Source organism: Meles meles, chromosome 6, assembly GCF_922984935.1.
Source record: "Meles meles chromosome 6, mMelMel3.1 paternal haplotype, whole genome shotgun sequence".
Lineage (NCBI taxonomy): Eukaryota > Metazoa > Chordata > Mammalia > Carnivora > Mustelidae > Meles > Meles meles.
Genome location: NC_060071.1, coordinates 110,717,084 through 110,733,711, shown reverse-complemented (window position 1 = coordinate 110,733,711; position 16,628 = coordinate 110,717,084). Strand labels below are relative to the sequence as shown.

The following is a 16,628-nucleotide window of genomic DNA, read 5'->3' as shown; positions in this document are numbered from 1 at the left end:
GCACCATTTTCTTCTCTCTCTCCAAAGCCCTCTCCTTACTTTTCCCAGGGTTTAAAAATCATGTTAACAATAAGCAAATACAGCATGGCCAGATGCCTTTCATGGTCAGATGGTTCATTGTTTAAAAAGTTTCAGTTTAAAATCCAAAAGATTGTTAACAGATGCAGTTTCTGGCTAGAGACTGGGAAAAACCTCACTTAAACAAAAGAGTATGTTGTGATTGGAGCTAAAAAGGGAATTACCTTTAAAGATAAGAACCACAAACATTTCCTATTTGAAAATACCTCCAGCCCCACCAACAGGACCTTTTTGTGGTCCTTTCACGAATGTTAAAAAACATTTGACAGTGGACTGCCACAGAGGACCAACGATGGCTGACCAACCAGTCCAGTCGCTTTTTACAGATTTGTTTGGACTTTCAACAAGGCCACAACATCCATCTCTTACTCTCCCCCGGATTACTCAATTAGGCAAGCCGCCAATTAATTTCTTTCCAATTCTTTTAGTCCTAGAAATACTTTTGCTGCTTTCATTTTGGCTCTGGAAATGGGTTTTTAACTAGAGATGTAGATAGAGGCAAGTGTGAGAAACGAGCGCTGGGCTTGATAAGCAGACAGCCGCTGCTGGGACTCAAGTCACCATTGGGTGGAAAAGAGCCACTTGGCTGAGGAAGGCCTGGCCCCATCCTCCGTTCCCAGTCTCATTTGCCGCCACAACTGCTATGCACTTTTACACAGAAAGCCTGCTTTTCACCAACTCATGTGTCTGTTTCTGTTGGCTTTCATGGCCCCTGACTCTATGGCTTCACTATGTGTGAGAATGTCTGTAATGCCCTGGGTTCTAATCTTGAAAGATGGAAAAATCTAAGAAGCCATGAGTCTGTAGCTTTCCCTTGGCCTGAGAAATGGATGTGGTTTGGCTTGCTGGTGACAAGCCTGATTTGAAAAGGCTACCTAAGATGTGGTCCAAGAAAAACAGTCTCTTCTTAGTAATAAAGATGGCTACCATGGGCTCCATTTTGAGAACAGGCAACCTGTCCCTTAGGAGATCACATTATATGAAGACAGGTAAACATCATGCCCTTTTCATGCTTAAGTTTTTGTTCTCATATTCATTGTATTATTTCCCTATTTATGACAGTGCCCCAAAAGGTCAGTTGCAGACCAAACACATAGCAGAGTTTTAACATTTTGAGAAGCTCTAATCAAGAAAATCCTTAACTCAGCAACACTAGCATCCATTTTAAAGTGAGGCAGATCTATGACCCCATGGCAATCCCTAAAGAGTTAAAATGGCTTTCTCACTCAGCCACTACTTGGCTGTCATGTAAGGAATACAGGCTATAAGAATGAAGCTAGCAGGAGGACTGCGCTTTCAAGGATCTGTGCAGTCTGGCCAGGTAATGGTAGGAAGGGCCCATCTGGCAAGAAACGGGATTCTGAGGCCAGTGGCCACATCGGTATCTATCTTCCTACGAAAAGGCAACCTCGCCCTGAGCACGAGATAGGGTTTGCAAGGGGATTTGATAGGCCTGGAAATTGAAAAATGAGCAGCAGCTGCAAGTCCAAGGTCATTACTATCCTCCAGGGTTTGCCTTTTCTAATCTAAGGGGCAGTAGTTTCCATGATTAACTTTCAATTGCTGTCAGGGGTGTAATAAAATCTGGGAAAGAAGAAAACTTTCCCTTCAGTAAGCTGCTCCCATTTTCCTGCCCTTTCCTTTCCTCCAGTGTACATTCTCAATCCTCACTTCATACTATTTCCTAACTTGAAGAAAAAAGTCTGCACTCAATGTCCTATGTGCATACAGGCACTTGAAGATTCTTTCTTTTCAGCTCCAGGGCGTAGGTCTTTAAGATGGCCTCGTGAAAAGGTCCCTTATTTTCCACGACCATACAGAACTGAACACTTTTTATTTTAAAATCCTTTCCCAGTGTATTACATCTGTTTCCTGAGCCATGACAATCAGTTCAACAAGAGAACCATGCACAAAGGGAAAAGAGTACACAGTCATTCACAAGCATGTTTTCCTGGTTACTACTAGATTAGGAATCCTTACAACTACAACTTGGTCTGATCTGGTAGCAGCTCAGAAACCATACAGAGAGGTTATAGCTGGACACGTCTCTCAGCAAAGGCCCCCAGAACCAAACTCCACACATAGTTTTATCAACGGTAACTGCTCAGGTGGAAAACTAACTGTGCTTTCAATTTATTTTGACAGTTCAGTATAACACTAATGACAAATTAGTGGTTCAGTCATCATACACTTATTTCAATGTGTTCTGATGCTGGAGTTACAAAGAGGAGTTATGCCATGGTGCCTTGCCCACAGAGACACGGAGTTGGGCTGCCAAGGGGCACAGGCTCACTATTGCAAGATGTTTCTGGAAGGCCAGCGTGGCAATCAAACAAGGCAGCAAAGAGGCAGAGGGGCTGAGAGACAAGTCACATGCACAAATGCACTAGTTGCATAAGAAAAGGGCCGTGGGGCTCATCCTGTGCCTTGAAAAGACATTGGACTGCTATAGTTTGTTCCCGTTTCCTTGAGGCAAGGGTGAGTAACTAGAGAGTCCACTGCCCTGGAGACAGGTAACATTTCCCTTAGGTGCTAGCCTGCCCTTCCTGTTTACCCCATCTTGATTTAAGTTTCTATTAGAACAGAAGAAAAAGTGACAAAAGATGGCCATGAACTTGATTGGTTCCAAAACTGGGGTGGGCACAGTCTGAGAATTTCCACAGGGTTTAAAGATGGCAGCATGAACTTTATTGAGGAGATACGGTCCATGGGGTGATGCCCACACCATGAGTGCTGATATCCATCCTCCCCTTCTCCAACAGTAACAGGACCTAGAATAAAGGCTGCTTTCCTTGCAGGTGGGGAGGCCAGATAGCTAAAGGTAGGATGTGAGGGGGATTCAGGTGGATGATTCCCAGGACATGTCCCAGGACATATTCCCAGGTGGGGAAGTGTGTTGCCTTCTTCCCCTTTCCTTCATCCTTAGTGTGGAATATGAAACAGCCAGAGAGATACCTGGGACCATGAGGACAATGCCACACCCTAGAGGCACTGAAATGGAAAGTTGTTAGGAGATGGGAAAGGAAGACTGAGGTCCCAGAACACTACTCCTAATCCACCGAGATACTGACTTTTATGTAAAGAACGTGTGGAAACTTTGATTTTTGTGTACACCACTATGGTTTTGGGTCTCAGTTGCACAGGCTTACAAATAATGGTTACAGGTGTGGAGGACATGGGGAGGTGTCCAACAAAGTGTCCATAAAAATATCCAAGATGTCAGCACTGTGCTGCACACATAGCAACAAGGCCACGATCTGGTTTGTACATTACAAAGAGCTGCCTGAATTTCAGTGGGGAAGAGGAAAAGCAAAGGGCACAAAAAATGATAATTTCCCAGTTAACCGTAAACACAATGAATCTCTTACCTTTTTCTTGCTACAGTATATTTGCCATTTTTTCTCAGCTGGAAGTGCAAACATGGCTTCCCTGTGTTTGTCTGTCAGGTCAAGCTCATCCTGAGGGAAAAAAAATAATAATTAGTATTTCATAGATTAAATGTTATTCCTATAGGAGAGGTTATCAGCATCATTATGGAAAAGAAAAAAAAAAAAAAAAAACCACCGACATATATTTCAATGAACTTGGGAAAGACCAAGAAGGCAAGGTATGTGTTGCCACTGTTAAGAAAGCACATCTCTGGTGTGGGGCTGAGTACTGAGCTCAGAAAGGACGAGGCTCGCCCTACACCTACTGAAGGGTGTGGAAAAGTGGGCTGAGCACAGACAGAGTACCCTGAGAGCGCCCGCTGAGCATTAAAGGCCATCAGAGCTCCTGAGTTTGGATTACTCATATTATAGATGAGGGTTCGCTGGCGGGGGGTGGGGGCTCCACAAACACTGAGTATCAGGCTGGACCTGAAGAACTTGGACACGAGAGGGGGAGACCAAGGGAACAAAAGGCAGGGGCACAAGAACAGACGGGGTGTGTTTGGGGGACAGTGAGCGGCTTAGCGGAAGCACGGGAATGATGCAGAGTCATCACATGAAAGGTTTGGGAGGCAGGGAGAGACCAGTTTGTGAGAAGTCTTAAATGCCAGAATGAGGAGTTTATTCTCCTGACCCAGAGAGCCAATGAAGATTGTGAGGAAGCACCTGGCATCTTCATTGTCATAAATCCCACTAATATTTAGTCAGCATTTTATGTACCAAGCGTCATGTGGCATTGTCTCGGTCCTCACAACAACCCTGAGTCCACTCATTAGTACATCCTCATTGTAGTAACGCTGCCTGCTGTAATCCAGCTGGAGGAAATTTAGGTGGGAGATTGGGTAAGTAACTTGCTCCAGACCACACACCTGGTAATGACGGGGCCGGTTTTCAGCCTGCAGCTGTCAAACTCCAGAACCCAGACTCAGCCTCTCAGATCAGTGTCTGGAAACATTAATTTTACAGGGGAGAGCAGCTTAGATTGGACACGAAGGGAAGGCAATTTACAAACATCCAAAACTAATGAATAACAACAACAGGATAATGAATATAAAGTGCTTAGAGAAAAGCTCTTGGCATTTAATAACTCAATCAACCCTGCTCTGTATTACTGGTATGGAGCGTCTGGTACATTTTTCTTAGTAGAGGGAAAGTTCTCTAGGTGAGGGTGCAGACTGGCGGGTGTGAGACAGATGAAAAGGTGCTGTAAACCAAGGCACAATGAGGCTTTGATCCCTGAGGAATATAAATACGTTCCCCCTCTGAATGCCTTCGGTATATACCTGTAATTCTGCCACCTGTAGACACAGGCTTCATGCCTCATACTCCTACCTCCATTTATCATTGAATCCTGTTATTTCTTCCATGAAAAGTGTCACGATTTTTCTTTTTGATTCCCAATGAAACCACCCAAATTTATGCTCTAATAACCGCTCTATCGGCTCCTGGCAGTAGCCTCCCCACTGTTCCTTCTTGCCTTCTCCACCCTCCCCACGCATACCCAGAATTCATTAAAGCAGCCGTACTTAAACCCGAGAGAACCTCAGCATCATCTGGGGACCCCTTAAGTCATTGATCGCCCAGAAGGGGCGATGGAGGATGAAGGATGGAGCCGGTGGGAGCGAATGTGAACATCTGAGCATCTAAAAATTTTCCAAGTGTGGCTGATGTTGCTGCTCCAGGCACACTTTAAGACCTGTGCCGTAAAAAATCGAGCTCCTGTGCGGTTTTGAGCTCCCAGTTCAAAAAACTTCATTAGTTCCACACACTGACAAAATACATTATATATTCCTCAGTCTGCCTTTGAGGTGTCCCATTTAAAACCCCAACTTCACTTTGCCAGGCTTGCTACAATTTAGCCCTTCTGCCCTTATTCTGTTACCACCTACATGTCTAGGGCCCAGCCACTCAGAGCCGGATATGCTGTGAGCTTCCTGGGGAAGCTGCTCATCTTCTGAGGTCTCTACTTCTTCATCTCCAGGATGGGTGTATCATTCCTCTTACAGGGCTATTGTGAAGATGAGCAACATGGACTAAGTATGGGGTAATGCTTGGCACAGGGCGGGTAGCTGGGTGGCTGCAGTACTGTTATTTCTCTCATCATTTAGACATAGATCAGTTGCTATTTTCTTTTAAGAGCAAGGTAAATAGTTAAGTCACTAAAACACACACCCATGTACTATGACACCCTAAGCGCAAGAAACTAGTTAAGAATTTTAACAATGAACAATCAGGGAAGGAACAAAAGATACTTACAGAAAAGTATCCCCCACTGTGAGGGAACATGCTTTAAAAATGTTAAGATTTTTGCATACAACTATTATATATGTGAAGTGATTATTTTTCTTACTTTCTTTTTTTAATTTCCTGTTAAGTCATACTTGCTCTCACCTATTGATGAATGAGGAAAATACTGTGACATAAATCACTTCCTGACCACTGGGGTTTTTCTTTGGGTGGGGGTGGGGAGAGCAGGTTCAGGTCAGTTATTAAAATAGCTCAATAATATGGCGCTTACTTTGGGGAAAAGGTCCGGGATTTGTGAGAGAAAACAACACTACTCCTGTAACGGCACTGTTTGTGCTAACTGAGCAGAGGTATAAACAGGTAAAGCCTAAAACCTAGAAATTCACAGCAAAGAGTATTAGTAAGTATTAATACTACTGTATTTTGCTGTTAGAGGTAGAATAATGTTTCACAGTTGAACTAGGACTTAGAAGCAGATGGTTTTAAGCAAAAAGAGAACTTCCAGAAAATAAAAAAAATTTAAAATCGCTACAGGGTTGTTGGATATAATTTTGAATTACAGTAAGAAAATGGGGGGGGGGGTTAGTGCCTGGGTGGCTCAGTCATTTAAACGTGGAACTCCTGATTTTGGCTCAGGTCATGATCTCAGGGCCATGAGATCAAGCTCCATGATGGCTTCCACACTAAGCATGGAGCCTGCTTAAGATTCTCTCCCTCCACTCTTCCAACCCCCCCACTGCCGCAAAGCTTTCTCTCCCCATCTCTCTCCCCCACCACAAATAAATAAACAAACAAATAAATAAATCTTTTAAAAATATTACAATTTAAGAGATTTAAAGAAAAAGAAAATGGGGAAGAACTAAATGGATGCTGATAACAGTAATAGCTCACAACTATTGAGCACCTTCTGCGTGCTCAGTAGTACTGTTTAATATGAATTAATTTATTTTCACAACAATCCTATAAAGTGGGTACTGTTACCTCATCTTCCAGGAAACTGAGTCATAGACAGATTAAGTAGCTTCCTCAAGGTAACCAAGCTAGTAAATGGTGGAGGAGGAGCTGGGGTCAGGACTATTCTACAGAGCCCGTGTTCTTAGCCACCAGACTGTCCATTCTGTTGATCATTCAGCAGGTAGGTAAATCACGACATTGATGCAAGTATGAAAATGTATCCATCTGCTGCACTCAAAGCCTACTAGTGGCCACGAGCAGAAAGAGGAAGATGCTGTCATCGGCCATCCCTGAGTTCCAGGTCTGGCTCTCATGGGCTACGCAACCTTGCGCAAGTGACTTAACTTCTGGACTTCAATTTCTTTACCTGAAAAATGAGAATGATAATATATATCTTAATCCACTGAGCCACTCAGGTGCCCCTGTGAGAATGATAATATATATCTGACAGAATTGTCTCAAGGATTAGCTCATGCAACCAAATTTTGTTTTGTATTTATTAAATGCCAGGCATTGTGCTAGGTGCAAGGGACAAAAAAAGTATCACAGAGCTCATATTCTTGAGCAAGAAAAAGGGAAATCAAATAATCTCATGAACCATGATACGATCACACAGGAAGCTGAGCTCTTACAGTCTGCCTGTTGTGGGGAAAGGTAGGGCAATGAAGGCTGCCCCAAGGAAGTGAAGTGAAAGCTGAGAGATGAATAGGAACTAAATAGGTAAAAAGCACAGCAGGCAGTGAACAGTAGCTTTGAAGGATACTATGAACTTTGGTCTTTCTCTTAAGGGCAACCGGAGGTCACTGGCAGATTCTGAGTAAGAATGACATAGATTAAATTAGATAATGGCTGGGAGTGCCCCGGCACAAGGCCCAGAGTGTAATAAGACCCCCACCCCTCCATTCCGAAAGTATCTCTGCTCTGACTCATTCCGTTTTAATAATACAGCTGAATCAAGCAAGCAAGACTCCAAGAGACTATCACAGCCTTAGAGATCAGTCAACACTTCCTAGCTGTCCTACCCATTCCAGGACCCTAGCCAGACATTACAAAGAATACAAAGATGAATAACAGACCTTGATTTCATGGAATTTAAGAATCTAGTTAGGAAGACAGGATGATAGATAGAAAGCCTCAGTGGTTCCCTTTCTTTTCTGGATAAGGTCCAAAATTCCTCAGCAGGTAGGTAGTGGTCCTTTGTGATGTACTGACTTATCCCTTCTCCTTTTCTGCTGCCACCAGCCACCTTTTAGCACTTCTGGTCACAAGTTGCCCACTTTTTAAACTTTTGCACCTGCTGGTCCCTTTTTTCAGAAAGCCTTCCCCACCATATCTAAGGATCAGTCCCATTCATCCAAGCTCCAAGGTAGCATGGATTTCTCTCCAGATGGTCCACCTTCACTCTCCTGGATGAGCCGCTCCCCTATTCTTGCCTCCGCTTACGGCATATACCACATTGCGACCGTCACGTTATTGGCATGTCTGACTCCTGTCCTGGACTCGTGCCCAGAGGGCAGGAACTGAATTTGTTCTATTCATCTCTGCCATTAATTGACTAATTATTGCTCTGAAACAATATCTGAGATGGCTGGATTGCCCCCTCCCCGCAAAAAAGTAAGGGGAGGGCACGTGGGAAAGCCGGGAGGAAGAAAGGGAGGGACGAAGGGAGAGGATTATTGTAGGATATAGTAATCATCAAGGATATAGTAATCATCAGCGTATTTCGAAGATATACCCCCTTTTCTGGGCAGTAAAACGTACACACAGTGAAACATACCAATGTTAATACAATCTTCGGTTTGGCCAGAGTAGGCACTGAAGTGGCTGTAGCCCTCTACACTTGAGAAACTGATTGTGTCATCTCACTCTCCATTAGCAATAGATGGCAGCTCTAGCTACCCCACATTTTCACCACAATTTGGTGCTATGTCTTTTTCAATTTAACCATCTAGTTTATGTGAAGAGTTATCTCAATGTAGTTTTCATTTGCATTTCCCTGATAACTGATGTTGAATATACCTTCTCATGTGGCTACTCCCACGTGTTCTTTTGTGAACTATCCAAGTCTTCTGCCCAGTTTCATTGAGCTACCTGTCTTTATTGCATTAGAGACACTCATTACCTATTTTGGAAACAGCTTCTTGGTCCTGGGTATATAGAGACTATTTCTCCTAGACTATAGCTTGCCTTTTTATTTTGTTCATAATCTATTTTGATCACTACGTACTTTAATTTTAATTATGTCTAATTTATTAATCTTTTCTTCTAGAGTTAGTGCTTTTCATCTTCTCTGAGGGATCTTTGTAACTTGCAGGTCAAGAAGTATTCTACGGTTTCTTATGGAAGCTGCCTAGTTTTAGTTTTAGCTTCTGTGTTTGAATCTTACTCCATGTCTCCTAGACCTGACTCCTGGGGTCCTTCTTTGAATACAGAATGGCTGGATGCCTTTTGCCTTCTCTCTTTTCCAGCCACTGGCACTCATTTAGATATACTTGTGGACAAGGAGGGCAATAAAATCACAGTTGACAGAAGAGGAAAAAGAATGTCATACAAACTAATTTGGAAAGCCACCTTGACATATTAGGTCCTTCAAACTCTGACATCACTTCAAAGTAATATGACAGATTACAGAGATTTTTCATTTTGACACTTAATCCAAATATTGAAAAAGGCAATCCTGGAAAACAAAGCCGGATCACTATATCTCAGTACCTCTTTACATGAGATTTTTAGAAAAAGTACATCTATGGGGCAGAAAGCCAACTGGTGGGTTGTCTGGGGCTAGAGGCAGACGGGACTGATGCAAATGGGCAGGGTGGTTGGAGAGGTTCCGGAGCAGGATGGTGGCAATCGCTGCACAGCTGTATCCATTTCCTAAAACTCACTGAACTGTTCTCTTACAATAGGTGAATTCTATAGAACGTAAAATTACATCTCAATACGCTGCTAAAGAAACAGAATCAAGCTTGGTTGTTGGAACCCTAAGGAAAAGAAAAAATTCAGAGTAGAGAAAATATAACCTTGGGAAAACCATTAGGAAGGAAATTTCTGACTGAACCAAATTTCTGATAAACCAAGGAGTTGGCTTAGAAGAGAAACTGATTGGGGGGGGGGGTAAAGAAAAGGAAAAATGTGGTCCCCTTTAGGATAAGTCGTTTGCTCTGGGAACTGTTAAAATTTCAGACACAGCTTTTGTTTGAAACCAAAGATCACTTCTATGAAATAGCCTTCCCTTGAAAATTATATATGGATTCTATTAATATGCATTCCATTTAGACCAAGAGATAGTATTTCCCCTAAGGCCCCTTAATATTAAATTAAAATGATAAGTTAAACTTAATGATAAATCCTCAAGAACCTTCTCAGTGTTTTGTTTTTCATTTTTCCCTACTGATGGCTCTACAGAAAAGTGTTGGCTCCTCTGTGTCTCTGTGAATTAATAAGCAAGTTTTCCACGGAGATTAACAAATGTAATTAGCACAAATCCCAGGCAGCATCCTGGAGGCTCCTAGATCACCTTACTTTTTGTTTTGTTTTGTTTTGTTTTACAATCATGCTAAGTCGGATATTATTCTGGGGACTGTCAATTAATGCCAAGACAAGCAGAACAAATTCAGCTCCTACTCCTACGCCCTAGACTTGGATAGCCCAGCTCCTTTCACCGGCCACAAAATTTTCTTTCATATTATTCCTTGTTGGACAGAGTTTTAAGTTAAATGAAGGAAAATAATTTAGCCAGTGATAAAAGGAGAAACATTCACACAAAGCATCATTCCTCTTCCCCTCTGAACTCAAGCTTCTTGAAAACTAAAACCAGCAAACAAAAGCCTAAGGCTTTTCTTAGAGAACACATCATGTTTTTAATATCTTCATAAAATATATATTTGATACATAGTATCTTGGAAAAAGCTATAAATGATACATTTTTTTTATTAAGAAAAAAGTACCTCTGAGAGCAGTCCAGCTGTGGGAACTAAAGCTCTAGGCTTCATCACTAACAAAGCGTATTACTAAGACCCGCTTCTAAAAGGTTCTGTACAAAGAAATCTCACTGGTCCTACACTCCACAGAAGCAGGCAGCACCGTAAAGAAATCTATATAAATCATAAAACAATTGGCACAGTACAAATAAATCTAAGGAAATGGATTGATTTGCTAGATAAAGCAAGGGAAGGAATTTTGAAAAAATATACAATAAGGGTCTTGAATGAGTTGAAAGAGCTCTTTTCAGAGACTTAGCTAAAGTGAAATCGGGAGTTAATTATAAAACTTCCAAAACAACATTGAAAGCATTTACTCTTTGAAAATCCACCAAATCAATACATTTCAATGAGCCAACAAATACATTTCCAGATTACAAGAGAAATCTTTAACAAAGGAATTCTGGATTTCTATTCCTAATGAGTCAAGCTAACTCTTCACACACACACTAGTGCATCACGCGGAGGTAGAAGGACATGCAATTAATGCTCTGCGGGGTGGGGACAGAATGAAAAAAAAAGGAGGAGACGAGAAGCTACGATAGGTCCTGGGGTCACCCTGTCAATCAACTTACTGCTTTGTATGTTTTTGTTTTTGCTTTTTAGTGGTCCTTGACCAGGTAACCAGCCATCTGACTCAATGTTCGGACCTCACGGAATTTCTAATTATTCTTACTCAGACAAAGTTAACTTTTCTCCTTCAAACTGCATATACTTCAGGTATTTGACCACAGCATGGAGGCCCAATTCACCCACCCTGGCCCTACCCACCAAAGACTTCCCCACATACCCCTAGGCAGCAATGCTCCAGGTCACTTCACATACACCCTAAGTTAGCCCTTGCTGGATTTAACCCTCTCTGTCATTAACCCTCTCCCTCCATCCCGTAACAACAGTACCAGAAAAAAGTCAGATGCTTGGAGGCACAAGGGACTAGGCCTTAAGTCATACGACATAGTGATAAGTATAATGTCGTGGGAAAAAAGGCCAAATTAGTTTTACAAACGTAGAGAGAAAATGTACTGTTAGGCGGAGACATTTCATCAAATATATGAACATCTAACCCCACCACAGCAAGTGACCGTCACATCCATAAGTCAGATTGCCAATTCGGCTCTTAAAATTTAACCACAGTGACCCTGAGAATAGTCCTTTACCTTCCCAGTGGTGGTTTGAAATCTGAAAGTGACATTCCATATTAGTCATTTTAAATAGAAGTACATTCAGTGACTTATTGCCTGCTCCTAACCAGTCAGGAAAAACATAAATGGAAAACAACAGAGTGTTTTAAATCCCAAAATGGATGTGTACACACAAGAGAACCTTGAAGGTTTTCAGCCGGTAAGATTTCTGCCAACATTCTTAGTCATTACACGAAATACCACAATATGACTCACCTACACAGTCATGTTCTCTGTGTCTGATAGACATGTTTTCATTCGATATATAAAAATAAGAAATGAGATCCCACAAGCAAAGGTTGACTAATAGAAGTAATTTTTAGTTTCTTAATACCAGTGGTTAAGTGTTTTATACTATTTCCTTTCCTTTCTTTAACAGTAGGCAATGCAAACCATAACCAGTTTGCTACACAAAACCTGCTACTAAACCTGTAGGCTTCTCATTCAGCTTCTCTGTGTTATTACAACCAGAAACTCATTAGAGCAACTTTAATTTTTAATTAGTATACATCACCACCAGCAGTGTTGCAGGAATCTAAAATAAACAACTCTGTTCTAAGTATATGTTAAAATCATCTCCCACTATGCATCCAGCCACCTAAATATCTAAATAGCCAGTTTTTACATCTATAATCTGGTAGAACTTCTGTTGACAAGGCTTAATACAGAGAATCTTTAAGCAGTGTTTCCCTAACTGAATGCATGGAGGGACTTCATCTCGTGGGACAGAGAACCAGTGTAGAGTTTAAATAAGTTCCCATTCCCTCAGTGACACCTGTACTGCTCTTGCCAGCCCAGGCCCTTCCCGCACCGGCTCAGCAAGCTCTTCAGCTCAGCGGCTCAGTGGACACTTAAGTTTTATTTGGGTCAAAAGACATTTAGTAGAATAGGTCTCTTCCCACACTGCAGCTATTTATTTTATCAAGTCACTTATGGTAGAGAGACTGGACAGGAAATAATTCTCTAACATTATCAACCTTGTCCTGTCAAGCTGTTACCCTCGATGCCAGACACTTTGGTGCTCCCATATGAAGAATAAGACTAAAGAGAATGGTTAACAGGTGGATGGGGGACAGGAAGGGCACAAGGATGAGCCCAAATCTATCACTTCTACTTCGAGAATAATTCAGAATATATATACCCAACCACTGGAGGATTCAGCAGTCATGAATTCATGCACATATGCACGCACGAACAGATTAAAATAGTTACTGAGCATCTCAAGTATTAACCTTTAGTAATTCGTTACTCATCCAGGTCACAATTTACTGAGTACCCACTCTGGGCCACACCCCACTCCAGGCCCTAGGGTTCCTAAGGATGAAAAAGCCAGATTACAATGCCTGTGTGTCATTCTGCTCTCTGAAAATGCAGAGGTGTCTATTCATAGATGGATTTAACATAATGAGTGTCCATATCGGAATAAACTCATACCATCTGATTGTTTAAAAGATGGCAAAGGACTTGGCTTTTTCTTCTACATCCAAGAAATGCTCATCTTTCCTATAAACAACCTGTATATACATTCTAAGTGAGCTTTCAGTTATTTGGTTTAATTTCATTCTTAAATATTCCATTGCATAATGAAATAAACAGCAGCTGTAGGGTGTTTCCAGTGGATTCATTTAAAAATTGGACAAGAGGAGAAAAACTACTACATTTTAAAATCTTATTTTCTAAAAAATATACAGAGATGTGGTTCTTTATCCATAAGCCAAAAAATCATAACAAAAAGCTGTAACTGGTACTGAGCTCCTATAACACACACCAAGAAACAGTCTAAAATTCCTGGGTAATTCTGGGAATTGAATATGGGGGGCGGGATTCCAAGTACAATGGATAAAACTGAGGACAGTTAGAACTGAAATACACCACCCACATACTGAGCATTTACCTCCCATAGGCCATGTGACATATGTTTTATATGAACAAATGATGTTTAGATGAATCCCAATGCATCAATATATTCTCATGCACAGTTATTTATACAAACTACCAGATTGTCCTAGCCATTACTGAAACACATTTTCAAAATTACACTCAAAAGCTTACTAAACCACATGACTTGTGGAGATGAAATTATTTTCCCAGTCTTCTAAAACCTGGACTGATGTATATGGGGACATGTAGAGAGTTGGCAAGTCAATACTGGAGGCTGAATTGCGTAATTTGCACATGGTAGCCCAAGGATTAAGTTAAATAATCAGATTTTAAATTGTAGTCAAAAGCTAAGTAGGTATATACTGCTCAGTCTCTTTAGAATTCATTGTAATGAAATTCATCAAGGCCAAGGTCACTTGTAACCATTTTCTAGCATTATTAGTTCAGAGATGGTTTTGCAGCTATTTGTATTAAAAGAAAAAGAAAGTTTCCATGTTTCTTTCCTCCATCTCTCCACAATCCCCCTCCCATTTCAGTCCCTATAATCTAAATTAAGAAACACCCAGAAATAAGTGTATTGACTTATAACAAAGTATCTAACATGGAGTCAAAAATCTATACTTAATAGCCTATAGAAAAGGACACTTGGAATGATCTTGGTGAGATAAAACATAAATTTAGTACTAGAAGGAACAAAATAGTATTGTGCTTTTACCTTAAGTTTTACTGTTCTTGTGTGGTAAATCAGAAGACAAAAAGGGAACTTAAGAAGCCTGCTGTCCACCTCACTGTCTTTAACCAAACAGGGCCTCCAACCAGTACAAAGAAATGTAGACTATCCATTGGGATGAAGATCTACTGCCAACCCTATTTTAATTCTTAGAAGTAATATAATGTTCTGTTCAGAAGTATACAAGCAAGCAAAACCACCTACATTAACATCACCCTGCATCACAAATCATTAGTTGTTCTCAGGGCCAAAATAATTTGTTTATAAAGTTCTGGGTTTGGGATCTTTTTTTGGGGTCATCTGCAAATTGACCATGTATTGGCAGCTGGTCACATCTACTACATAGGAATTTCAGCACTGAACACATTTAAGACCATATCTGCTTTCCCACTTACCTCTGTGATGTATTGCATATTTTTATACCGTTCTAAACATTTTTCTATAAACTAATGAAGTCGAGGTATCCAAAAATGCCAGAGTCAGGGGAAGATCTACTCAATATATTTTTTTCTTCATTGTCAACTAACCATGTCCTTTAGCTAAACAGAATTTTCTCATTGACCATTATAGGTTTGTCAAATGAGAAGAATTTTAACCTCATGGAAATAGAACAATTTTAATATCAATTTTTTCACTGGATTCTGCTTTTTGGCTTCCAGACAACTGAACACTTTGAGACTATTCTAACATTTCTTTGAAGTCTTTATACGGTCTGATTTTCTCTGCTTAATTACCAAGCAATCCTTTAGACTCTAAGAAACAATAGATTAAAACTAGGATTCCTTATAACCAGTGGTTTGTTTTTTTTTTTTTTCCCTTCAATCAGGTTAAAATTAAATGTTCTTGCTACCCAATTTTTACATCTTTTTTTGGAGACAGGGAACTGAATAGCTCCTATGAGAAATTTTCTATTCTTAGTCATGGCCTTAGTGTGAAAGGCAAGTTCTAAAAACAAAGAGATAAAAAGTATTGAAACTTGTCATCAATTCTAGTGATAATGGAAGAACTTTTATTAAAAAGAGCTTAAGATAATCCTAGTAATAAAAGAAATTATGTTAGCAGCCTGAGAAGAGGAGTAAAATTTCATGTAGCTAGGAAAAGAACAAAATTTGTACACTGGTAAATCTGTAAGACAAATTTGGATTCCTGTAGCTCCTTTCATACCAAAGTGACTTCAGAATATATTGAAAAATGAAAAGATTACTGATGTAGATTCCCAAGTGAATTCAGCTGGCACAGCTTACCTTGACTGTGAATTCATCTGACTCTGATATGTCAACTAAATTCTCTCATTCCTGCTATCTTCATTTCTCAAATTCTATGCTGGCTACTAATGTCCCCAGGAATCAGTAATAATAAAACTGACCTATAGTGAGTAATTGTATTTATGAGGATACAAATCTTCCCATCAACTTATGGTATCCTCATCGCCACGTTCCCCACTGAGATTTAATTTTCATTGGCAAAGCTCAATAGTATAAATGGTAGTTTTGTGATCAATAACGAATTTTTTAATAAGTTTCTTTTACATAGTTTACATTTCTTGGAAGGCACAGCAGTCTATAGTCTATTATCCCAAAACATTAGACCGATTGGCCAAACAAATGAAGACAAAGGAGTGGATTCAAAAGAAGACAGATTAACCAGAAAAGTGTAAAATGTAACTGGTCACATTTCAGATTTAGGAAAAGTTGGGTCCATGATGCATATTTCCAACTAGTCATAAATTCATAGTGATGTACTTACTGTATTAGAAATGAAAGCTTTCCTCTAATAAATCTATGAAACTGAATCCAAATACAGAAAACAATGTGTGTACTAGAAGAGTGGAGATTTGGTACAAAACACTTCAAAACCATAACCAGGTTCCCCCGAAACCTGGTTTCTCACCTAAAATCTCTGCCAGGCAAAGCAGTTGGACATCTGCACGTTCTAGAAGGCAAGAGAGCTGAGGGAACCCGTTAGGAGACACCACTTCCAATATCACTGTTGCTGTGGAATAGTCTGTAGGAAACCCTTAGCCTACCAGTTCCTGGTGTGTGGAGTCTACACACTGGGTAGAAGAGCAGAAGGGGCCTCCTCCCAATTCTCTCTTCCCTTTTCATTTCAAAATTAAAGTACCCTGAGGAGGTATACGTTGCAGCAAGAA

At 40.6% G+C, this 16,628-nt stretch overlaps 1 protein-coding gene across 3 annotated transcripts in view; it reads right to left on the bottom strand.

Moving 5' to 3' along the window:
- Positions 1–16,628, bottom strand: part of DAAM1 (dishevelled associated activator of morphogenesis 1) — a 166,003-nt gene that overhangs the window by 76,370 nt on the left and 73,005 nt on the right. For all 3 annotated transcript variants that reach the window (XM_046009225.1, XM_046009224.1, XM_046009226.1), the window contains exon 3: positions 3,447–3,536. In XM_046009225.1, coding sequence (XP_045865181.1) covers positions 3,447–3,536 — 90 coding nt within the window. The remainder of the gene's footprint in view (positions 1–3,446; positions 3,537–16,628) is intronic.